The sequence below is a fragment of the Camellia sinensis genome, chromosome 1, assembly GCF_055761805.1.
Source record: "Camellia sinensis isolate YWXY chromosome 1, ASM5576180v1, whole genome shotgun sequence".
Lineage (NCBI taxonomy): Eukaryota > Viridiplantae > Streptophyta > Magnoliopsida > Ericales > Theaceae > Camellia > Camellia sinensis.
In genome coordinates this window covers 71841666-71868937 of record NC_138961.1, presented here as the reverse complement: position 1 = coordinate 71868937, position 27272 = coordinate 71841666, and the positions used below count along the sequence as shown (strand labels likewise).

General features: G+C 38.1%; 1 protein-coding gene across 1 annotated transcript; it reads right to left on the bottom strand.

Annotated features, from left to right (window-relative positions):
- Positions 1–13081: 13081 nt before the first annotated feature.
- On the bottom strand, positions 13082–23488 carry LOC114264964 (protein DYAD). Its single transcript, XM_082893284.1, has 9 exons — positions 23357–23488; positions 22885–23253; positions 22619–22761; positions 22124–22507; positions 21958–22017; positions 21720–21870; positions 21558–21611; positions 13395–14075; positions 13082–13300 (listed from the first exon to the last, which is right to left on the bottom strand). Exons 1-9 carry the CDS (start codon positions 23486–23488, stop codon positions 13082–13084), a joined length of 2193 nt encoding a protein of 730 aa, XP_082749410.1.
- Between the last annotated feature and the right edge of the window lie 3784 nt (positions 23489–27272).

Below are 27272 nucleotides of genomic sequence, written 5' to 3'. Positions count from 1 at the left end.
CAGCTGGAGGGTACTGAAGCCATCCTCCATACACGTGTATGGAGGGATGGCCTTGAAGCTTAGCTTCCTTGAGAAGCTTTAGCTTTTGTTCTCTATTAGAGAGAGGCTTCTCATCCCTCCTCTAGGTTCAGAAATTGGTGGTTTGAGTTATACATACACACTTGTATCTATATCTCTCTTTTGCTCTTGTTTTGTGCCTTAAAGTGTCATTTTGTCTCACTTTTGCACACAAACACACACTCAAACACCATCCTTTTGTTGCTGAGGTGCTTAGGAGCTGGTTTTGGTGTTCTTAGGTTGGTTTGAGCTTGAAAAACCTGCTGGAGTTGTAGTTTTAAAGGTGGTCTTCAAGGGTGAGTTTCTAACCCTTAAATTTTCTATTTTTGCTTAAGCTTTTAGCCTTGTTTTCATGCTGATTTAAGCTTAACTTTCTACTGCCAAAAGTTCTATTTTTGCATGTTTTAAATGTTTGTTTAAGGTCACTTTTCTGTTGGGGGTGATCTACCCCCTCTTAGGCCTTGTTAGGCCTTGTTTTGAGCCATCCCTTTTGGCTCTTGTTCTAGCCTTTGCATGACCTTTCTACCATTGAAATCCAGAGGATTTTCAGTGGTGAAAAGGTGGTTTTGGGGTCCTAAATAGGAGAGGGTCATCCCCTCTCCTTGTGTTTTGTTTACTTGCTTCATATGCCTCATGTTTGAGCATGTTTATTAAGCTTGTGTTAGCTTGTTCTTAGCATGTATTTGGGGTTATTTTAAGATGGCATGCAACTATTTTTGGTTGTCTTGATCATCCATTGCTTGCATAATACACTTGTAGTGTAATCCTCACAAACTAGCTTTGTATTCTTCATGAAGTAGCATGTCTTTCTAGCTTTTTTTGAGTCCATTTCAGCATGTTTTTGGTGTTGTTTTACCATGTCATACCTCTGTTAAGGTTTGGTTTGGTTGGCCTTGGCATGCTCCATGCACTTGTAGTGTAATTTCATGAATTAGCCTAATGTGTCTCATGCTTTGACATGTCATTTTAGCAAGCTTTTGGCTTAACTTCAAGAAGCTTTTGTCCATGTTTTAGCATGCTCTAACTCTGATTTATGTTGTTTTGGTCATGCATGCCACGCTTTGTATAGCTATAATGCATTCTAGCTTGTTAGCTTTGTGTATCAAGTCCACTAGCATGCGTTGCTTGGCCTATTTGAATGATTTGGAATCATTTTTTATGTGATTTCAGTGCATGTTTCATGGCCATACACTCACATTTGACAATTATTCAATGCGTTGGAGGGTTGGTCCTTTATGCCTTAGGAATAGGTCATTGCGTATGCCTTCATGCCCAAGCTTGCGAGCTATCATTTCAATATGTTTTTTGGGGTTATTATGCCATGATATAACTCTGATTTTTGTTTCTTAAGTCATCCCATGCTTGGTCTTGGTAGGTGTAGTATAATCCACCTTATTTGCCTTGTATGCATCATGCCTTATGGCCTCCATGCTAGCTTATTTTGGCTTCCTTCCATACATGTTTTAGACTCATTTTGACATGTTCTAGGACTGTTTTAGGTTGCCTTTTCCATATGCTTCATGTTTTGCATAGTTGTAGTACAAGTGCTCTTGCTAGCTTCAAGCTTTGGGCACCATAACATGTTTCATTTGCATCATGTATATGATTTGGCATCATTTATCATATTATTTCAAAGCATTTAGCATTGCCATGTTCCCACTTCATTCACTCTTTAAGTGCCTTTGAGTGTTGTGCATTATTGCCTCTTTTATGGTTTAGCTTGTACGCTTGCATGCCTAGGTATTTAGGCCCTCATCTCAGCATGTTTAGGTCTTTATTTTGACATACTTGAGCTCTGTCCATGATTGGTTCATGCATTTGTGCCATGTATTGCATGCCCCCTTTGTAGTCCTCTTTGTTAGCTTTAATGCTTTAAGGAGCATTGCATGCTTTGCTTGTGTTGTTTGAATGATTTGGCATTATTTCTTACCTTATTTCAGTGCAGTTGGTGTTGTTACACTTCCATGTTTTTCACTCTTTGAGCACTCTTAAGAGTTGTGCTCTTAGGCCTCTTTGATAGGCCATTGCATGTGCATGTTTGTATATGCTTCACGTGCCTTAATTTTATCACCATTGGCCACTGATTTGGACATGACTGAGGTCTACCCCCTTTTGTTTTAAGTCCATTTAGCACGTTTATTTACATGTTGTTCGCATGCTTATTGTTCATTACATTAAGTATGTCATCTTACATTGCACCGTGCATGCCATATGGTTATTTGCATTGTGTATGCCAAGTTGTTTCTTTGCATTGAGTATACATGTTCCTAACATTGCTAAGTTGCCCTTGTAGCATTGCATTGTGCATGCATGCATTAGCATTGTTCGCATGTCATTAGCTTTGTTAAGTTGATCATGTCACATTGCATTGAGTATGCTAAGTTGTTGTTTGCATTGTGTATGCCATGTTGTTGCATTGTTGTTAGGATTAAGTGTTAATCCGAGTACAAGAAATGAGGGACGTTTCATACTTGAAGTGATGAAATGTGCCTCAATTCTGGGTCGCCAACGCTCTTGATCAAGCATGATAGAGTTTTAGGCTTTATGTGTTTACTTGTGCATCCATTTTACATTGAATTGTGCAATTTGGCTTCTCGGCCATCACGCATTGAAATGAGCGATTGGTGGCCTGAGGGTCGAGAACTACACTCCCTTGAGCTTGTAAAATGATAGGGAGGGTAGTTGTGCACACATATCTTGCAAATACACTGCCATGCCCTTTCTTGCTCTCTGTTGTAGCAAACTGGAGAAATGCAGCAACAACTAGTCGGCCAGCCAAAAATACTAGTTGACCGACCACTTTTTCTGGTTTTCAGCACAGAAAGTGGTCGGCCAGTGGCTGGTGACATCCCTAGGTGGTTGGCCACCCTCCCATAGGTCTCTAAGGTGAGTTGGAAGCTTTCTGGAACTTGGTGCAAGGTTCTGAGGACAATTGCAAACAGAGGCAAATTAGGGCATCGCGACGGATTTCCGAACGAGACGACCGAGCATGCATCCAGTCTTCTCCCTCTGAGAACCTTCTGTTTTACTGCTTTATTTAGCTTCTTTACTTATCTAGATTAAGCATTCGTTTTGTACTTTAATAGTTAATGCGTTTAGCTATTTCAATTTGTTTTGTAATAATTAGTTAACTAGGATTAGTTAATTAGTTTATTTTGTAATAATTAGTTTAATTAGCTTAGATTAGCTATTTAGCTTCTTATTCGGTCCCTCCGTCGAGAGGGTGCAATATTGTAATAAGCGTGCGTATGTGTGATGCATGTCTTCCAACCCCCATTTCTTTCTCCCTTTTACTTAATCGCTTATGATGGTTAGTTTTAGGGCATATTTTGTTTAGCATACCTTATGCTTCGCATGCGTGCATCCATTCATCTGTCTTGCATGCACCAGGCTCGGCGCATCATACTAATCGCATTGTATTTTCAATACATTTACTTGAATACGTGTTCAACAGCATGTTATCAAGTTGCATTTCACATGACATTTTACGTAGCCGAGCCTATCTTAGTTGCATTTTCGCATGTGTTGCATTAGCCATATTAACATGAACTAGGATCATACATGATTTCTAACTAGTTCCTTGTTTTGGCTCAGAGTACACTGTGAGTGTTTACGCTTTAGCATACTACATGTGTGTTAGTGTTCCATGAAAGCATGCTTGCCATGAGGCTAATTGCTTATTTGACATAACTGCTTGAATGCCTGTGGGTGAAGGTTGGATTGCTTGAATTGGAATAATTCATCAAAATCCTCGTTTTAGCCTACTTGCGATTAGCAAACTTCAAACTGTTTTAAAACAAACAAACATGCAATGTTTTGTTCCAACTTAGGCGATCTAGTCTATACTTGTATGCTATGCGCATCACATAGTAATTCTAGGTTAATAACCAGAATAAGAACACATGTGTTTTCAAAAACAAGATATCATGTTAGTAAAGGCCAATCTTTGATCGGGCGAGCGGGGGTGCTCATTGCATGACCTTCCCCTCTCGTACCCAAGTTCCCAAGCTGAGGCAACTTTGGTGATGACGGACACATGGCCTTCGGCACAAGTCAGGGTTTCCTAAATTCCCCCAAAACAAAATATTTAGGTGGCGACTCTGTATCTAGCAAAACAGTCAATGTTTGGCACTTCTTTATAAAAATCAGTTTTCCAAAACGATTTGTCGGATTTGGACTCTTTGGTGATTTATCGGTCTTGCATCGCACATTGTGAGATTAGATTCAGAACCGTGACATGAGTCCGAACTTGTAGTAGCTAGAGAGCAAACGAATTTCGCGCCTTCGCAGCGCGGAGCTCAGGAGTCATCAAGCACGTCTACAACATCAATAAAAGTTGGGCTTAGATTTGGACTTAGTCTTAGTTTAGACTGGGCCTAGACTTGTACTTGTGCTTGTGCATGTGTTGGGTTTGGTCTTGGACTTAGACTTGGACTTAATCTTAAGCTTGAGCTAAGTTATGTTGTGTTGGGCTTAGCTTGTGCATATGTTTGAGAATTGGGTTTGGATTGGGTTGTGACCCAACATTGGTATCCATTGTGTGACCCATCTAGTTGGTTTATTCAAACATCATTATATACATATTTATTTGTATATATTAAGCACATGGGAGGTTAAGACCTTTGTAACTCTCATCTTTTGATAATGGAGTTGATGACCATATTAGTGGCCATAGGTTTTCAACTTTTGTAACTCTAGCCCTAATGGCTAGAATTGATGGCCACGATTAATGGCATTTGATGAGCCTATTGATGTATAGCCTTTATGGCTAGGGATTTTGCTACTTGTATAAATAGAGGTATTTCCCCTCCAACTTGAAATATATATAAGTTTTGAGAGTTTTTTTTTTTTTTTGATGGAAAATAAAGATGGTGTTTTGATAAAGAGTTGGAGACGGTTTTACACCAAAGAAAATTTTCCTATCTTCTTTTGCTAATCCCTTCTTTGGTTCTTGTTAGAGAGAGTGCAACCATTATTAAGTTCGCCGAAGCTATTCAGAAGGTGCTTCTGCACTAGCTGGTTTTGACTATCGTATATTGGGAAACAGAAGTCGACATACCTCCAGCACCCATGGTGAGGTGGCTAATCTGTTTTAAGGACACTGTAGTATCACACAGGTTTCGGTTTGCTTCCTACTACTAGTTTTATTTTATTATGAATTTCTGTAAATTTTAGTATGTTCCTATTCTGAAATTCAAAGTGGTTGTTCAATATGAATCTATTTATTTGATTTAAGTACACAATTCCACAACAAACTTAAAATAGATTATGTATTTCTCATGGAAAAAATAAATAGATTCATATGTAATTATTTTCCTGGAAATTCATACTTGTAAATCATGCTTTTTTGACATGTTAATTATTTTCTAGATTTTAGTTTTCGTACATGATTTAATTTTTAGAATTGTTTACATGTTAATTGCTCAATAATTATTGTTTTGTAACAAGCATATATAAGTTTTCCTATTAAAATGTTTGTAACTTGTTTATATTTATGTGCATAGTTAATGTATAAATTAAACTATCAATTTAATTTTTTGGAGTTTTAGTTTTATAATTTTACATGCTTATGGAAGTTGCAAATTAGGAGTTTACTGTTTTCTATGCACATGTATTTGCACAGTTTCATTAGGCTGCCTTTGATGACTAGATCTCTAGCATATTTGGATAATCTGATTATATGAGTACTAATTTAGTTTTGTATCTTAGCATGTTCATGATTTATAACTTTACAATAAAATTTGCATGTTCAAAATTTCTGGATTTTAATTTTTATTACATGCTTATTGTGTCTATAGTTATGTGTATGATATTTACATATTAATTGTCCATAAAGTTTTAATTTAATTTAGGAGTTACATATTTTAATTTAAAGTTTTAATTTAATTATGGAGTTACAAACTTTATTTTAAAAGTTTCAATTTAATATTTAGAGTTATAAAGTTTGTAATTTGTTTGGGTGAATTAAATTTTGAATTAAATTTATTTATTTGGAGTTATATGTCTAAATGGTTAATGTGAATTAAGTTCATTCATAACTCATGGCTATTAACTTTCAAATTAATTGTGAAGTTACATATTTTTAGTTGGGTAACTCATCTAGCATTTTTATTCTTTGGTTAATTTGATTATTCAATAGTTGGCTAGGTGGTTTCAATTAATTTAGTACATTTACATTTTGTTTAGATTGTTTGGTTTGTATTTTCTTATGTTTTCTGGTAACTTTCTTTACATGAATACTTATGCGAAAGGGAATGGAAAAACAAATACAAAACCAAATGAATAGTATTTTGGGTGTCAAAACAAAAAGTCTGGACGACTAACCTTTGTGATGAACAGGAATTTTTAAGCGTGGAAAAGATTTTGGACTAAATAGAATCCTGATGGATTGGCTATTTTATTTAAATGGTTGAAGCATTTTTTGCTTGAGATTTAGTTGGTTTGTTTACCAATTTGTAGTAGCAAGTTTTATTTGCTTGTATTATTAAAAGCATTTTATATGCATCTATTTGGTTGTAGCAATTTTTAAATTGTTTGTAAGTTTGAAACTTGGTTTGGTTTTCTGGAATAGAAACCAAAGTGTTTAGCATTGGCTAAAGAGTAGTTCTTATTTGTTCAGAAATGAAAACTAAGATGGATTTGGTTTCAAACCTTTGGGGTTTGAGGAAGTCTTTGGGTTTAATCATTTTATTCCGAAAGTGTTGGAAAACCAAGTTTGGAGAAAGTCTTTGGTAATAATCTGATTATTTCCAAAGTGTTTTGGTTTGAAAAAAGAAACCAAATTTTAGTAGTAGCTAAAATATTTTTGAGTTTAGTCAGAAATAATGGGCTTAGTTCCGGGAATACCGGTTAACTTTTATGAGTGGTATAATTCTGGTAGCAAATTTTATTTGCTTGGATATTGGTTTGTTATAACCTATAACCTGGTTTATCCCCTAGAAAACTTAATTTTAAATTTGTTTCTCATAGACTAGGAGTCAACATGCTGTTGAAAGTTTTGTCAAAAGGTTAACTGGGTTTTAAGTGGGACCAATGTGACCCCACCAGTCTTCTTGGGAACATTCTTGACCATGTTCGATTCTAGGTTAAGTGGTGAGACTAATTTTGAATTAAATTTCCAACTGTGAATTTTCTAGTGTTAAGTTTAGTTTATGAAGAAAAAAAAAACAGAATAATGAAATTCTGTTGTGATTTTTCAGAAATGGCTTCAAGATGTGACAACAGAAATGTTGTTCCACCTAACAACGTTAAGCCTTGCGAGATTCTTAAAACAAGATCTAGAGAGATCAAGTGTGATTAAAGGAAATCATAAGATTGCATGATAACATTTCTGAATCAATTAGAGGCAATTAGTATGTTATCCTTGTGTCAATTATAGCGTATATGATTGCTATGTGACCTTACTTAAAAGCAAAGATGAGACAACCCGTTAGGGTGGGTGAATATATTTTTGAATTTTTAAATTCCAAATATATTCTTAAATTGGTGGCTCCTAGTGAGTATAAGATCACGGATCACAGAGATAGAAAATTGGTGGTTCCTAGGAGGTGTTAGACCACTGGCTTCACAGTTATGAGATTGTGGTTCCTAGTAGTGAAAAGATTACTGATCACATGTCAAGACATGATGGTTCCTAGTAGTAGAGAGGCTACTGATCATATGTCAAGACATGCTGATTCCGAGTAATGAAAGAGTCTATTGATCCTATGTTAGGACATTGTGATTCCTAGTAGTAAAGTGACTATTGATCATAGGTTAAGACATTATGATTCATAGTAGTAGAAAGTCTACTGACCACATGCTGAGAAACTAGTGATTCTTAGTGATAAGACTGCTGGTCATGTTATGAAGTTTCGAGTAGTAGACTATTGAACATTGGATTTGTGTTTCCTAGTAGTTAGACTATTGGTTTCAGAGTGATAGGTTGGACCAAATATGTTTGGGTGCCTAATTCGATTGATGACAGTCTGGGAATGTATTTACTGTGATATGATTTTGAGAGTTTCATAATCATTGTGACACAAAGAATTGTTTAAAGACCCTGTATGAATTTTCGGAAAAGGCCAAAAGCCTTTATATAAATTCTACAAATGTGGGGGTGTCATGCAAAAGGTGGGAATACCTAAACCCAAGAGGGTTAGGATAAGCCTAAAAATCCATTGATTTTGTATTCAACGATTGTGCACAATATAGCAGTGCATATCGATTTCTTGTGGTTCAGTCTACTATTCCAGATATACACAAGAATACTATCATGGAATCAAGAAATGCATCTTTCTTTGAAAATGTATTCCGAGTTCCATGAAAGAGGTTGAAAGTGACAATGATCACATAACTGATCAAACAGATGGTCACTTAGATGATCAAGTTGATGATCAAATTGAGGATTTAAATGAACCGAGAAGGAGTAAGAGGGCTAGGACTACCAAGACCTTTGGCCCGGACTTCTTGACTTATATGTTAGAGGGAGAATCTCGAACTTTCCATGAAGCAGTGACTTCACCAGAAAGTCCCTTATGGAAAGAAGCTATTAAAAGTGAAATTGACTCCATCTTACAGAACCATACTTGGGAGTTGGTTGATCTAACCCCAGGCAGTAAGGCCTTGGAGAGTAAGTGGATCTTTAAAAAGCTGATGGGTCAATTGATAAATATAAAGCTAGGCTAGTTATCAAACGATACAAGCAGAGAGAAGGCCTGGATTACTTTGGTACGTATTCACCTGTGACAAGGATTACATCCATTCGCATGGTAATTGCGATAGCCGCTTTACGTGGTTTAGAGATACATCAGATGGTTGTAAAGACAGCTTTCTTAAATGGAGTTTTAGATGAAGAAATCTACATGGAACAACCCGAGGGGTTTTCAGCTCTAAGGAAAAATAAGAAAGTCTGTAAGCTTGTCAAATCATTATGTGGTTTGAAACAAGCGCCGAAGCAATGGCATGAGAAGTTTGACAACGCTATGTTGTTAAATGGATTTAGAATCAATGAATGTGACAAGTGCATATATGTTAAAGACATTAACAGAGGTTATGTCATTTTGTATCTATACATAGACGACATACTCATTGTTAGTAGTAATGATGAAATGGTTCAAACTACCAAGAGAATGTTAAACTCAAAGTTTGACATGAAATATATGGGCCTTGCAGATATCATTCTAGGTATTGAGATTACCAGAACATCTAGTTGTATTGTACTTTCTCAATCTCACTATGTTGAGAAAATACTTGAGAAACTTAGTAAATCAGATACAAGCGTGTCTAAGACACTGGTAGACGTGAGTTTACACTTGACCAAGAATAATGGTGAGAGTGTCTCTCAGCTAGAATATTCTTGGGTCATTGGAAGTTTGATGTATTTGATGAGTTGTACAAGGCCGGATATAGCCTACTCTATTAGCAGGCTTAGTAGATACAGGAGTAATCCAAATGTCACTCATTGGAGAGGCATTATGAGGGTGTTAGGTTATCTACGCTACACCCCGGAATTATGGGCTGCATTATACCAGATTTACAGTGGCACTAGAGGGGTATAGTGACTCTAATTGGATATCTGATATAAAGGACTCCAAATCCACTAGCGGTTATGTGTTTACCCTCGGAAGGGCAGCCGTGTCTTGGAAATCTTCCAAGCAAACGTGTATATTGAGATTAGTGATCGAATTTGAGTTTATTGCTTTGGATAAGGCAACTGAAGAAACTGAATGGCTTCGCCAGTTCGTTAAGGATATTCCACGTTGGTCGAGACTTGTGTCTGCTATCTGTATTTATTGTGATAGTTAATCGGTGATTGGACGGCACAGAGTCATATATATAATGGAAAGTCTAGACGTATCCTTCATAGACATAATTCCATACGACAACTACTCTCTAAATGGAGTTGTCTCTTTAGACTATGTAAAGTCTAAAGGCAACATTGCAGATCCGCTAACCAAAGGGTTAACTCGAGAGTTAGTAGAAACGTCGTCGAGAGGAATGAGGTTAAGGCCTTGAGTAATGTTACCGGAATGAAATACCCAACCTAGTTGACTGGAGATCCCAAGATCTAGGTTCAAAGGGACAACCTAACTGCGTGTAACGGATGAGTCACTGTGGAGGTAAACCCTCATGCTCATTCCTTTATACAGTGATATCCTATGGGGTGTGAGGTTAAGTTGATGCTTTTAATGACCTAAGTGTTGTGAATAGTCAACTGTGGTATAGAGAGATACCTTATGTAGGTCACCTATGTGAGTGCGAAGTGGGGCTGCTTCTTTAAGAATTAACAAGGCTGAATTCTTTAAAAACGCTCACTGAACCAGGCTTGTGTCCTAGGGCCAAACCGGACACACCAGTGAGAACAAGAATAATGATTGGAGTAACTCCTATGTGAAGTCTATTGTCTCGATTTACACAAACGGCAGAACAGTTCAAGACATCACGTTCACTGGTCAGCCAGTAAATCCGATAGGCTTTCACTACGAAAGGTTCAAGGCCAACAGCTACCTTTTCTGAGGCAGGATTATTCTGTGTGTTCTCTCTCTGAGTCTTTGTTGTAAAGCGTTGTCCGTTTTCTTTATTTGGTCAATTTTATTCATGTGGGGGATTGTTAGAAAATAATAATTTTTTGGCAACTTTAATTCGAAATTAAAGTGGGACCCAACCGCCGGTTGAGATGGGTCTGAGTAGTTTTGCATTCTCTCAAGTGAGAAGATTACAATATAAAAATGATGGGCCGAAACCATTGAGGTGTGAATGAGAATTGTCTCATAAAGTGGACATCAATAAAAGTTGGGCTTAGATTTGGACTTAGTCTTAGTTTAGACTGGGCCTAGACTTGTACTTGTGCTTGTGCATGTGTTGGGTTTGGTCTTGGTCTTAGACTTAGACTTGGACTTAATCTTAAGCTTGAGCTAAGTTATGTTGTGTTGGGCTTAGCTTGTGTATGTGTTTGAGAATTGGGTTTGGATCGGGTTGTGACCCAACAATGGTATCCATTGTGTGACTCATCTAGTTGGTTTATTCAAACATCATTATATACATATTTATTTGTATATATTAAGCACATGAGAGGTTAAGACCTTTGTAACTCTCATCTTTTGATGATGAAGTTGATGACCATATTAGTGGCCATAGGTTTTCAACTTTTGTAACTCTAACCCTAATGGCTAGAATTGATGGCCATGGTTAATGGCATTTGATGAGCCTATTGATGTATAGCCTTTATGGCTAGAGATTCCCCTACTTGTATAAATAGAGACCTTTCCCCTCCAACTTGAAATATATATAAGTTTTGAGAGTTTTTTTTTTTTTTTTTTTGATGGAAAATAGAGATGGTGTTTTGATAAAGAGTTAAAGATGGTTTTACACCAAAGAAAAATTTACTATCTTCTTTTGTTAGTCCCTTCTTTGGTTCTTGTTAGAGATAGTGCAACCACTATCAAGTTCGCTGAAGCTATTCAAAAGGTACTTCTGCATTAGCTGGTTTTGACCATTGTATCCTGTGAGACAGAAGTCAACATACCTCCAGCACCTATGGTGAGGCGGCTAATCTGTTTTAAGGACACTATGGTATCACACAGGTTTCGGTTTGCTTCCTACTACTAGTTTTATTTTATTATGAATTTCTATAAATTTTAGTATGTTCTTTTTCTGAAATTCAAAGTGGTTGTTCAATATAAATCTATTTATTTGATTTAAGTACACAATTCCACAACAGGTAGAACACAGGTGGCGTTAGGTCTTGCTAAAAAATAGAAGGCAAAACTCGAAATTATAAGCATTTTAATTTAAATAAAACCTATGTATTTTTTGAAGTTTTAAATAAGGTGAAAATATAAACCCGAAGCTTATTTTGATAGTCATAAAAGGATTATTTAAAATTTACCATACATATATATCAAGTATCAACTTTCTACTTTAAAATGAGTTAAGTTGAATTTCATGGTCTTTAAATTCCAAACCGAACAAACAAATTACAACCAATAGCTAATTTTGATTATATCAACCAATGACTAATAGAAAGTTGATAATATTGGTAAACTCACTTAAAATAGTAACTCTTGATAATATCAATCTTTTATTTTAAAATAGATTAAGTTGTATAATTGGGTTAATATGAAGGGTGATGTTATTTAGGTTCAAAATTAAATTTATTTTTCAAATCTAATGATGTGATAATTTATTAGAATATTTAATATAATTCTCTTATATCTTCTCTAAATATCAATTATCATACTTACACATCATTACCGATCAAAAAAAATACTTTCACATCATTGAGTTTAAAAAGTGAATATAGAAACTGAACTTTTATATAATTTTCCTTTTCCGTATAAATCTGTCCAAATTCAACCTACTTGCTAATAAGATGATTTGGACTTTTCCAATGTAGGGGCATAACCCAAATTGACCCACTCAAATCCATTTTGAAGCAACGCATTTGGCATAGTCCTAAAAAAATGATTCATCCCCTAATTTAGTTCCTAATTCCACTTCTAATGATGTGGAATCAAAGAGAATAGGACTGCTTCACATGAGTCTTCATCATGTTATTAGGGATGAAATCGGGAGGCCTCAATTAAGGGATGTATGAGAGGACCGTATCCCTAATCTAAAGCATAGATATAGTTCTAGAAATGTTACTCAACTAAGGTACAAAAGAAAAAAAACCCAGAGCACCAATGGCCTATACTTTACAAGATATCAAACTCAAGAAGAAAGCCAAAGCACCAACAATCATATGGACAAAAGCTAGCTAGTACCATTAACATATTTGGTGCCCCTACAAAGTAAAGCTAGCTAGTACCATTAACATATTTAGGGGTCACCAACATACATATGTAAAATTCCTGTTTTGCACTCTCAGCTATTTCTTGGATGCCAAACAATCAGTATATCAACCCACCCAAAACAGCAAAGCCCTCTCATGATAGACCTAAAAATAAAGACAAGTCATAGTAATCTATCTAAGAACATTTCTAATGAGCTTAAAAAAAAGAGCAAACCCTTTACATGTTGAAACTTGAAATTGAAACCAGGTTTATCCGCGAGTAGAGTCATCGAGTGCAGGGGTGGGAGTAGCCAGAGCCAGCCAGGTCCCCACTCCTTTTGGCAAGCACGTGGTGGAGGCGGCGGAGGTGGAGGAGCTTCCCCCTTCCTCTTGCTGCTGCTGATTTGATTCTGTCCGCTTCCCACTGCTTTTACCTCCCACAACCTCCCATGGACGACCCATCTCACCCTCAACCTTGGAAGGTGTCAACTGTGTACATAAACAAAATGAAAGCAATAGATATAACATCAACAAAATTGCACCAATTTTTTTAGGTACATATATGCTTTGGATTAGTACTTACAGTAGTGTTGTTAACAGTTTGGCGTGTGGATGGGGTCCCACAGAATCCATCTCCAGGGTTAGTGGTGGGGAAGTCATTGAGGTTGAGGAGAGTGGAGGAGGTCTTGTTGGTGATGGTGGAGGTGGTAGTGGTGGTGGTGGTGGTGGTAGTAGAGACATTGGGGTTTCCAATGGCAGATACTGTGACAGTAACAGCTCGCCTCTCGGCCAAGGGCTTAACTGGGGAAGATGGGTGGTGGTGGTGGTGGCGGTGGAAGGGCAGTTGAGGAGGAGCAGAGGCGGTGGAGGAAGAGACTGAAGGTGGGGTTGGGACCACTAAAAGATCTTCAACCTGGACCACAACCTGAGAAGAAGACAACATGCTGGTATTGGCGTTGCTGTTTTTGTTGTTGTTGCTGGCCATGTTTGGCCAAAGGAAAGTCCCCTGGGGTTTGCAGATCCTAAACCCACTCTTCAGCCTCTGTATCTTTGCTGCTTTTTGCTCTGCTGCTGTCCTTTCTGCTGCTGTGTTTGTCTTGCTCTGATTATCAGCTCCTTCTGTTCCCACTTCCTGTTGTTTGCCATTTTCTCCCACTTTCTTTTTCTCTTTTTCAGTACAACACTCTGTCGCCACCATTAATGCTGATGAGTCCAACTTTGTTTCTTCTTCTCCCACCTTGGACTTTAGCTTTTTTATCTCTTCCTGAGACCATAGTACATAAATGCCATGCTATATGCATATTAACATCTTCATCATGATCCATGTCATGATGATTTTGATTCTATATATGTATGCGTGTATGTCAAAAATAATGCAATGTGCAACTCTCCTATACCATACATCAACAGGCATAGCATAAATTATAAGTTTTTTTTAACCATATCTTAATTTGGACAGGAATCGGCCCCATATATGAAACATACCAACCTGCAAATAATGGACTAAACTAATTATCGTCATCAGTCATCACTGAAGATTTAGAGGCTAGAGTTCCCAATTGGTTAAAGAGTCAGTTGTATTTCACACAAAAGAAAAACACATATTGCAGTTTATCTGGAAGTCCAATCATCACCAATATCATAGCTTATGTGTTTAACACTATCACTCAAAAAGCAGTTTCTTTATATTTCATTAGAAAGGTAAGACTACTCTTAGGTCATGTTTCATTCACAAGATTAATAGTGAAGTATTAATAATTCTATTAAATTAGTGTAGTATTCACTATCCAATTGGATTAATATCCATTGGATTAATAATCTCACCCCTACCCCATTACTAATAATCCTACAAATTTGTTAGATTAATTATCCATTGGATTAATAATCCTAAACCAAAATGTTAAAACAAACATAGGATAATTGGGCCCACGGATTAATAATCCCAATCACATACTCTAATCCACCCAATCAAATATGCTCTTAGGTCATGTTTGATTCACAATACTAATAGTGAGGTATTAATAATCCTATCAAATTAGTGTGGTATTAACTATCCCACCCCTACCCCATTACTAATAATCCTACAAATTTGTTGGATTAATTATCCATTGGATTAATAGTCCTAAACTAAAATGTCAAAACAAACATAGGATGATTGGGCCCACGGATTAATAATCCTAATCCCATGCTTTAATCCTTCCAATCAAACATGTCATTATAGTTTTACTATAAGCAAAGAGTCCTTCCTTTAGCTATCAAAAAAGTTCTAAAAAATTGTTCGGAATTTAAATATGTGGCAAAGATTTAAATCTCATATCATATGACCCACCTCAAAATGAAATTGATCTACATGTTTTAAATTCAAAAGATTTAATGTATCAGCAACGTACTGCAACTATTTAAGAAAGCCCACAACATGAAATAAATCATTCAGAACTTGCACTATCATTTTTTTTTTTGATCAGCAAAGAATAATTTTATTGATAAAAGGATATAAAAGAGGGACTTGACTGAAATGCATCATAGCTCAAAAATACATCCCAACTAGGTTGGCACCTATAATTGAGCCCAATCATATGCAAGCCAAGGCCGATACAAAGGTTGATGAGAACTCAACCAAAACTGGGATGAAAAATAAAAGAACAGAGGACTATATCCTGCAGGAAACTACAATTTGTGGCCCTTCAATCCAACCAAACAGTACATGAAATCATGGATTGTGTAGGAAGGCAAATGAGTAGAAAACTTCACCCATGTGGCCACTTTGATCTTGATACTATCCACAATATTCCCCCAAACAGGAACTATAGAGTTAAAAACCAGGTTGTTTCTTGCAATCCATAAACTCCAAACCACAGCCAATGGAATTACTTCCCAGATGAGTTTACCCAGGTGTTTGTATTTTTGACCATACCACCATAAAAGTAAGTCTTGTAAGGAACTAGGGGAAACCCATTGGGAGCCCCACCAACAAATAATTTCAGCCCAAACCTTCCAAGCGAACTTACAATGCAGGAGCAAATGCAGGGCAGATTCGTTATCAATACCGCAAAAAGCGCAGTGATTGATAGCGGGGATAATGAGCCTGCGAGCAAGGAGATCCGAAGAGGCGATTCGATTCCACCAAACAAGCCAACCAAAAGCTTTAATTTTGGGAGGGGCTGCTGATTTCCACATCTTCATAATCGGGAAAGGGGTTAAACGAAGAGAATTTTCAAAAATTCCATAAAGAGATTTAACTGTAAAGGAGCCTGATGAGAGAGGAGTCCATAACAGGTGATCCACACAATTGTTATTAATGCTGAGAGGTTGAGGCAATTTACTAATCAGCTCAAGATGCAACTCATCTTCCCAAGCTCTCAGGGTTCTCCTATATGTGATATTCCAATGAGTTTGATTACCCGCAGCCTGATACAAATACTGGTGGACGAAAGAATCTTGGTTTGTAGCTAGAGAGAAAAGTCTGGGATATAGGTTGGACAAAGGAGTACACGAGACCCAAGCATCCAACCAAAATTTAATTCTTTTACCATCCCCTAGCTTGAACTGAATGTTTTCCAAAAATAAAGCAATTGCTCTAGATCCATACCTTTCCAAAGATGAGATACTTTTCCACACTGCAGATGAAAGTCTGAAGCTTGAGCCATTAGGTAACCAACAATCTTCATTCACATTGTTTTTGGCACAGAGAACTTTCCTCCACAAGGAACTTTTTTCGGTGGCGAATCTCCACCACCATTTGCATAGGAGAGTATCATTGCCGTCCTTAGTCTTTCTGAAGCCCAAACCTCCAAAGAATTTGCTAACAGAGCATGCCTCCCAGTTGAGAAGATGTAATTTCCTTTTGGCATCACTATCCCCCCATAAAAAGGATCTCTGATATTTATCAATTAGGTTTGCCACTTGGGTGGGGATTTTGAAAAGGGACATATAATAGATGGGAAGAGAAGAGAGAACAGATTTAATCAAAGTGATTCGCCCTCCAAGAGAAAGATACCTTTTCTTCCATGAGGCTAGCCTTTTCTTCACTTTGTTAATGATAGGCTCCCAAGTAGACAGTCTTTTTGGGTTGGCCCCTAGAGGCATTCCAAGATAATTGATTGGTAACGAGCTCACCCTGCAGTTAAAGAAATCGGCTACTTGAGAGGTGAAGTCCCTGTTAACCCCAACACCACAAATTACAGACTTTTGGTAATTGATCTTCAGACCGGAGATTAATTCGAAGCAACTGAGAATTCTTTTCAGATTAATAAGCTCGTCCCAATCTGGATTACAGAACATAATAGTGTCATCTGCAAATTGCAGATGTGAAAGGTTCAATCCCGAGCTACCGATATCCACTCCCTTGATAAGATTGAGATTTTTGGCTCTTTGGATGAGAATATTTAGCCCTTCAACCACAAGATTAAAGAGAAATGGGGAGAGAGGGTCACCTTGCCTTAAGCCTCTCTGAGGGGGAAATTCTTGAGAGGGGGAGCCATTCACCAAAACAGAAATATGAGGGGAAGAAACACATTCCTTAATCCAAGAGATCCACTTTGCACCAAAACCGAAATTTTGAAGAATATGAAAAAGAAAGTTCCAATTGACACTATCAAAAGCCTTCTGAAAATCCAATTTGAGAAGAAGCCCACCTGAAGAGTTGCGCTTCCACAAATCAACAACTTCATTGGCGATGAGAATACCATCCAAGATTTGCCTCCTTTTTACAAAAGCTGATTGAGTTTCATCGATCAGATTTGGCAAAACCGATTTCAATCTACTTGATAAGACCTTGGCTAGAACCTTATAGATACAGCCTAGCAAACTGATGGGCCTGTAGTCAGATAAAGAAGATGGGTTTGGAATTTTTGGAATCAAGGTTAAGAAGGTGGAATTCAGGCCTTTCTTAATCCTGCTGTTAAGATGGAATTCATTGAAGAAGAGACAAAGATCTGCTTTTATGAAGGCCCAGCATTTTTTGATAAATTTCATATTGAAGCCATCAGGACCAGGAGCCTTATTACCTTCGCAATGATTTATTGCATCCAGGATCTCAGTCTCAGAAAAAGGTTGCTCTAACAGAGATGCATCCAAATCAGAAAGGGAGCGCTGAAAAGGTTCTGAAAATGTGGGTCTTGAGGGCCACTTTTCGGAGAAGAAATTCTGAAAATGAGACCTAACTGCTCTTTTTATTTGCTCCGGATCTTCTAAGTGAATTCCATTGATGAATAGATTGCCAATAGCATTTTTCCTCTGCCTTGTGCTTGCAATCATATGGAAATATTTGGTGTTTTTGTCTCCATTCTTGAACCACACTTGCCTTGATTTTTGCAGCCAAATGCTCTCAATCAACCTTGAAGTTTTCCAGAATTCGAATTTCAGCTTCCTCTTGTCTGTTGACTCCTCCTCAGATAGAGAACGGGTCTCTTGAAGGAGATCTAGCGAGTGTAATTGATTACCAATGGAATTGAGTTTTTCATTTTGATCACCAAACTCCTCCATATTCCACTGTTTGAGAGCTGATTTCACTTCCTTGAGCTTCATAAAAATTCTGTGCCCAGCCCAGCCAAGGTGAAGACTCTGATTCCATGCGCCTTTGACAACTTTTAGGAAATTAGGATGGGAGGTCCAGGCATTGAGGAATCTGAACGGCTTTGGACCCCAGTCTCTATTATCCACCATGAGGAGAATTGGACAATGATCGGATAATAAGCGTTGAAGACCCCATTGTTTAAAATCGAATCTGTCCAGCCATTGTGAGTGGAGGAGAAACCTGTCTAATCTGCTCCATCTGTCAGCCTCTTGATTATTAGACCAAGTGAAGGATCTGCCTTGCAGGGGGAGGTCTCTAAGCTCCAGATTGGCCACTAGATCACTGAGATGTTTCATACTAGCAGAGGTTGTAAGGCAGCCTTTTCTTTCCCCAATTCTAATAATTTCATTAAAGTCACCCCCAACACACCATGGTAAATCATAACTATCTCGGAGACTTAATAATTCATCCCATAGAATTTTCCTTGCCCTGGCTTCATTAGGAGCATAAATATTAATCAAAATACAATCAAAGTCCGGAGAGATCGTACCTTTAAGAAGGATGAAGTTCGGTCTCTGAATGCATTCACAAACTGAAAAGACTGATTTATCCCAGACGCTAATAATACCGCCCGAAGTTCCCTCGGCCTCCACTGCTGCAAAACCCGGGTCATTGTGGGGCCAAATAGAGTGGATGAGATGATTTGTGATAGTTGCTACCTTGGTTTCTTGGAGGAGCAGAAAATCAGCTTTGTGCTGAGAGATAAGATTTTTAACACCTCTTCTTTTCTCCCTTTTCCCTAAGCCCCTTATATTCCAGGAGATAATCTTCATGGAAAAAACAAAATTAAAGTCCATGGATAGGCCGAGTGGGTAGAGGATTAATTCCTCTCACCTTCTGTACCGTTATGCTGAAGCTCATGTTGGCCATGGAGCTCATGAAGCTTACTAACGACCTCTTCATCGTCTTCATTACTTTTCAGGCCAAGGAGCTTCCCAATTTCCCACACTGCCTGGGCTTCGTTGAGTATAATGCGATTACGATTAGCTATGGCCCCTGAAGAAATGGATAATGAAGGTGTTGCTGCCGCTGATCGGACTGATGCAGCTTTTCCGCCCTTTTTCCTGCCCCCTCTTCTGATGAATTTATTAGCTGATACATTACCAAGCACGTGCTGCAGGAATTTCCTTTTGCTCTTTCTTTTGGAGAGGCCCACTAGCGGTTTAGAGGTTCCACCGACTGGATCAATCCATTGATTCACGGAAGCTCGGGGAGCTGGTTCGAGAGAATCAGTTTCGGAAAGGAATGAGTCTGGGACGATTGACAGAGAAGGATTCGCAAGAGAGTCTGGATGGGATGGAGTGGGAGGGTGGGGGGATGGAGAACGATGGCAGTGGAGGTGAGGACTGAAGGTAGGAGAATGGGGGTTAGGGATGGCTAGAGGAGCATGACTGTGGGTTTGGGAGATAGCTACAGATTGAACATGGGGTGGGTCCTCCTGTTGGATCATTTTTGTATGTGATGGGCCGGCCAAATTTGAAGAGCTCAATTGGTTAAAATGAGGCTGAGGGTTCGCAACTGATGGGAATAATAAGATTGGAGAGGATGGGCTTAGAGGGAGCAAAGGGTTAAATGGGCTAGAAACAACCTGTTTGAATTTGCATATAGAGGTGTGGCCCAAGTCCTTAAAATTAGAGCGAGAAGGTTTAACAGCTTCCTTAGCGGCAAGGCTGCTAACAGGAGACGTGCTCTGACAACCCCGTTCCCCGGCATGGCTGCTAACAGTAGGCGTGCTCTGACATCCCCGTTCCCCATTCACAGAGTGTTGTCTCTCATCTGTCGGAACTCTGGCTTGTGAGATCAATTCCTTTCCGTTTGAAAAATGGGTGCCATGCTGTTCGACGCTCATTGGATGTACATTGGCCACATCCACTGGGATAGCCACGTCATCGTCTTCTTTGCCAGAGAGTTCTCCAGCAGCCTTTGGCGTATGAGTGCTTGTAATCTGTTCCTCTGTAACACGGATAATATGATCGTCATGCTTACAGACCAAGGTGATGGCGCGATTAATGACCTCAAGCTGATTTGTTGTAATCAGAACTCTGCCACATTCAAAAGATAGGTGCTTCAACGTTGAGTCATCCACCATGATCACTTCACCCCAAACTCTTCCTATGCTCTTGAATGTGTTGAAATTCCAGAGATTCAGTGGAACTCCATAGCAGTTGATCCACACTGTTCTTGAGCTAAGATTGGATAGTTTCCAAAGAGACCATTCTTGTGCATCCTCAAATCTTGAAGTGAACCAGTCCTTGTTTTTGTGGATTCTGTTTCTCATAGCTTCTTGGGAATCAAAAGTTAGAACATATGATTTACCCCCCATAGCGCGCACCTGAATATTCTTGGCATCCTCAGGAGAGAAGGAGCTCAATATGGACTGATCTGCAGTTGGAAGGCTTGTTTTCACCACCACACTCCTATAGAGCCATTCAATATCCGCTTCCGTCGCGTGTACTTTGATAGAAGGTTCAGAAGCATGTGCCTTATTAGCTTGGTCACTTACTAGAGCATTGCTTTTGACAATGTCCGCATAAGAGGGTTTGTTTAGATTTTGCACACTTGGCAGCTTGAAGGTGTTGGAATAGCGAGCTTCATGAAGATTGGTTCTCAATTTATGTTCTGCCTGAAAGTGCTCAGGATATGGTGGCCTCTCAAATCTTGCAGGCTTGACAATAAGATGATAATCACCATACCATGCTCTGTTGAGTTTCCTAACTGCCTCCTCTGCCGAAGCTGGCCTCTCGTAACGGATGAAGCCAAATCTTGAGTTGAATCGCTTGGTTCTTCTAATTGGAATTGAGGCGTGGACTACACTTCCAAATCTTTGAAAAATGCCCTTAAGGGAATTCACCTGCATCTGCTCTGGAATGTTGGCTATGAAGATGGTGGGAGATGCTCTAGGTTTTCTATGCTTTCTAGAGACGGTTGTCCAGTCATGGTCGGTATCTCCTCTGTTGTGGCCAGCATTGTTGTGGCCAGCCATCACAGATGGGAGTGACTATACTTCAAAATTTCTGGTTGGGATTTACCTAAACATGGGATTTAATTCCTCATATTCATTATGCATGCCAGGAATTTGGACTGCTAAGCATTTAACTTGCACTATCATTTGAAGCATTTGAAAGATAATCTAGTGGAATTGAAAAGATAATAATGTCAATTCTTAGATACCTCAATTCTGCTCACGTATTCTGAGATAACCATCAGCTGTTCCTTATACTTTTCCTATTAAAGAAAGAAACAAGAGAAAGTTAATGAATGATTCATTCATATATATAAACTGCTTCAAAGATAAATGCATCTGAAATTGCTCTTGATTCATTGATTTCGTACCAATGTGATAAATGAACTATCAAGGTCAGATTTGAAAGGAACCAACAAAGAAGTATCAAGATCCAAATTCTGACTGGTCGCGGAAGGATTTGAGACTACAATTGCTTGACTTTCCTCATTCTGTTTAATTGATAGCAACTCCAACATCTCTCTGTTCACGCAATAAATAAGGTCAAAACTAGCAACAAAACCATTAATTTCTCGTTAGTGTAAATAAAACTTGTGGTAGCTCATTTACCTTCTTAGTTTTGCCAATTCTTCGTCCATCTGTTTCTTAGATACCATCTCCTCCATATCTCTGTTTATTCGACCATTGAGCAACAATGTAAAGAGAGCCAAATAGCAACATTTTTCTTCCTCTAAGAGAAAGAACAAAAATTTAAGTTCTGGGTTTCTTATAATACCTTTCTAATTTGGTGGTCTCCTTCTTCAATTGTTTCAGCTCCATAGCACAGATAGGGTCTTGAGTCGGGCAATCCCCTTGCTTCCAACCCGGTGGGGGTGTCCAATAAGGATCTTGAACCCCAGCCTCCCTTCTTATATCAACAAGGTCAGCACTTTCCAACCAATACTCCATTGCTCCTTCTGCATTGTGCCGTCGCCTGAACCGGTCAGACCCACCAGGTGCCACCTTCCCAGCCATGTGCTTCAGGAGGTGGTCCAGCAAACCGGTGTCCCCAATTCGCTTGCGAGCCTCCGCCCTTAGTTCTGGCCGGAGAATTGGGCTCCCAAACACAGCACCCTTAGACTTCATCACCTCTAAAAGATTTCTCTCCGCTAGCTTGTACCTTTTCACATATACAATTCAGGCATTAGTAGACAAATAGATGTGTAACGAGCAAAGATAAATATTGTACAAATCAAATGAAAATAAGGGTTTAGTCGCTTTCACTCTTCACCTATCTGCAGACCACCTGTCTTGAGGGTTTTTCAGTACTGCTATTTGCTTACAACTGTTCTTAGTCTTAGGCTTATTGATCTGCCTTCGCTTCTCACGCTTAACTTTCTTCGCATTTCGAACAAGTCTTGAGCTACGCTTTCTCTTACCAATCTCATTGGTTTCTTCTGTCACAGCTTCTTTATCATCTTCTTCTTCTTCTTCTTCTTCTTCAACTTCAGCTTCTTCCTCTTCTTCTTCTTCATTTGCTTCCTTTGCTCCTCTGACAATGCTTGAAGAAGATTGAGGGTTCTCTCTATGCTTGCCGATAAACCTGACTTGGCGGCGTACACCCCAGCGAATCATTCCGTTGCATTTGAGCTCTGACACACATGTGCCGGACTTCCTCGAAATCACATCTCCAAACCCAGAAACCGAGTTGCAGATTTCCAGCCAGAACTCATTTGACTGCTTCTTCTCTGCAAATTCTTGAGATGGGATTTTCCGAAAAAGCACTTTCTCGGCGAGGGTTGTCCCCATGACGAACCTCTCGTCCAGCTCAGGGTACATCTCTCTGGTTCTGTTGCTGAAATACCTTTGAAGCGACTCGATGCTTGGAAATCTCACCGAAACATTCAACTCCGTCTTCTCACTCACCTGAAATAAATAAATAAATAAACCCATAGATCTTTACCAAACAACATAAAATCCCACATATATATATCAATGCATATACATAGTATTCTGATCGTTTTCTTACCATAACGACCCGGATGCACTTGAGTTGAACTGGTGTTCTGGGTGGTAGCTTGGTATGATCAATCTCGTACACAGAACCCACTTCTATCTGCTCTTGGGTTTCTGTGAATGGCCATAAGAACAAATTAGCCATTCTATTTGAGTTGAAAAATTGTGCTTCGCTATGGAGAGAGAGAGAGAGAGAGAGAGAGAGAGAGAGATGAAGCTATGGATGTGCGATACATATGGGGCTAGAAATAGAATGGAGATGAAGGGTAAGGATGAAAACCTATGTTACTGTGGCTGGGGATGGTACAGTCGGATGTGGGTAGTACATGTCTGGCCAAAGGTGGTGTCTGTGCGCCGTCGACGCCTTGTTCCTGCCTTTTCAAATACATGATTTCCTGCAAAACAAAACCACTATCACACCAACACCCCCACTACTCTCCTCTCTCTCTCTCTCTCTCTCTCTCTCTCTCTCTCTCTCTACATATATTACATACTACACACGCCGTCTTTCTCTCTCTGCCTTGAGAGAGAATTAGTGTATATATTATAGAGACGATAATATGGTCCGTTCATGCGGTTCATGGTTCGTAATCATGATAAGAAGCAATCGCTTTTTGTCTCTTCGTGATAACGTAAAAGCTGATTGTTGGATCCACAGCTCGTGAGTAAGTGAGTTTATGTGCTTTATATTCCACATTTGCAACTTTTTATTGGACTGGTTTTCTCTCCTCTGGAGAGCGCGTGTGGACTTATCTAATAATTAAGACGCGTGTGTGTATCACAAAACAGATCGAGTAACAGAAAAATAAAAAATAAAAAAGAACGAATCTTTTGATATGGAGAAGCATGCGTGAGAATGACAGGTCTTAGAGAGAGAGAGAGAGAGCTTACAGTGTTGTGAATGGCATGTACGGATCGCTTTCGGTGATATATTTTTTTCATGCCTAGGATCTACAAACAAAATGAAGATTAAAATTGACAAAACACGTATCGAATTTAGTTTGATTAATTAAACTACAAATCACAACCAAAAAAAAAAAAAAAAAAATCACAAAAGGTTGAGTTTTTGTAGAGAAAAAGTGTGATCGTGACCATCTACGTGAATCGCTAATGGTATGGAAGAAAAGTTGGAGATGCAGATTGTCGGTTTTCTAGGGTTCCGAAAAAGTAGAAAAAATGTCTGAAGTCAGTTCTATGAATAGAAAGGAATTAAATATTGCGGCTGTGAAAACAAAAAAGACCTAGACACACTCAAATAGAAATCAACCTTTACATGAACTCTGAACTCTCTTTTTATATGTATATTTATATATATATATATATATATATATATGTATGTATATAGAGTTGTAAAAGAAGATGATCAGAGATTACTGAAAAGTGGAGAGTTGCAGTCTTGCAGAGGCTTGACGAAGAGATCGTGAAATACCAGAACTGAAAAAGCGAAGACTGATGAGTTATTTAATGAGAGAACAAGTAAACAAAGGATTTGATTTCTGTTTTAATTTAGATCAAAACTAAGAAATAATAATAACACTGAAGATGTCACAATTTTCTACGGAATGAGTGCCTTCAAGAAACCCTAGAACACACACTGAAAAACTCAGTTCAGTAATCGTCGTTTGGAACCCTAGAAAATGCATTTTGTTTCTCTAGAAAATATATACAAAGCGAACACACACACACACACAGATATATATATATATATATATATTTGTTATTGAAGACTATATAGAGAGGGAAAATGCAAGAAAATGGAGAGAAAAAGTAGGTACCTTTGAGAGAAAGATGTGATCTCAATGCTGGAGATTCAAATTCAAACCGAGTTCAATTACCATTCATCAGTCTGTAATGGGACTTTCTTAGATCGAGACAGAGAGAAAATGGGAGAGAGCTAAGGAAAATTTTGTGAGAAATATCAGACTTTTCAGAGGGAAAACGAAACAAAAGTATCTTCTTCTCTGAAATCTGTGGAGTGTGTGTTTAGAGAGAGAGAAAGACTAACTTTCCCGAGAAAATGATCGAAGAATGAGAGACATGTGGTGTCACTGAACCAAGAGCTAGAGAGAGAGAGAGAGAGAGAGAGAGAGAGAGAGAGATTCAGAAATCGCAGCTCACGTGTCGAAGCGGTCCCCACTAATAGAATTACAAATCTACCCCTTCTCCGTTGCTAGAAGGTGTGATGCTGTTAGAAAGAGGCCTAATCTGCTGAAAAGTGAGCTTCGACTCCAAAATAAATTGGACAAATAAACGAACACTACGTTTGCAATAGTATTTGGTGATTTAATATTGTGTTCTCCGTACTGATGACCTGTACTCATATGGACGATAACCATTGGTTGTATAGTTGTAGATTGTGGACGTTCCAGCGCTTGATCCTCATTCAACGTGAATTCAATGGAGAGCGATTAGTTATAGCTTTCCATGTGAAAATTGTTCTTTCTTATTATTATTTATTAGTTGAGTTAGAAGAAAATTGCATATTACTATATTAGTTTAAAATATTATTTTTTACTTACAAGTAATGTTATTTCTCTTTTATATTTTTTTATGTTCTTTTTTCACAAATTTAAATTTCAAACACTATATTTTCTAATTTTATTAGTTCTTTTGTTCTACTGTTCAATTAAAAGGTTTTTATTATTTTTCATGTATTTAGGCGGTTTAGAAATTTCAGCATGACTATGTGCCTGTTGTCCATTGATGGCAGGGGCAATGGCACATTGCTTTTGATGGGTCTCATCCCCCCATCAAGCAAGCAAGAACTCTAAAAAAAAATTATTTATAAGACACTCGATTTAAAAGTGCAAAATTTAATTTATTTTTTTTTCCCCAAAACTCTGGGCACAAAATTAGGGACATACGTTTGCTCAGTGACTAAAATGCCTCATTTAAACCCATGCCTATTCATTCCACCACACTATTCGCTGTCCCCAACAATAGACACAGAACACGTCTCTCTCACTCTCTCTCTCTCTCTCTCTCTCTCTCTTCTCTCTTCATCTCCTTTCCCCCGACACCACCGTCCCACCATCGCCTTCTCCTCAGCTTCTTCGTTACTGTCTCTCTCTCTCTCTCCCCCTACTAGATCTATTTTTGGGTTTTTTTTATAAAAATTTGGTAGCTTCGTTTTGTATAGATAATGGATCGTCCATGTGTGTATGTTTGAGAATGAATTGATGTGCTTTACTCATGATTTTTGTTTTGTACAAACAGATTGGAAGCTTCAAAGAGAGCTTCAAGTACATATTGTTTGTACAAACACAGATATGTCGATTGCACCTGTCTCTCACTCTCTTCATTTGTGCTCAGATCTGTGTTAGATCTGTTGTTGATGAAGATGATGATGATCTCTTTGTTTTTTCTTTTTTCTTTTTTTGCTTTTTTTTTTCTTTATTATCTATGGTTGATTGTTGGTTGTTGTTGACGATGATGATGATGAGAAAAAACAAATTGCAACAGGGAGGGAGGGAGAGAGAGAGAGATTTGAACATATAAAAAAAAATTGAACTAGGGTTTGGTTGGCCATAGTAAAAATTAAACAGATAGAACTTTATTTGAACAAATATTTAAACAGACTAGGAGAAATTTGAATTGAAAAGATTAAAAAAAAATTATACAGATAGAGTAAAAAATTAAACAACTAGGGAAAGTTTTGAACAGATAGTTAAAAATTTTGAACAAATAGGAAAAAATTTTAAACAGATATGAAAAAAATTTGAACAAATAGTCAATGAAAGTCAACAGATAGAAAAAGTCAACAAATAAATTAAGGGTAAAATTAAAAACAAAATGTCTTCAAAACATACAAGAATTTCTCACCAAACTATTTTACAAATGATAGACCTCTCACCAACAAAAAAAAATATCTATTAGACCTAATACCTTATTGACTCCTTCAATTGAATTTATCACCAAATTTCTCTTAT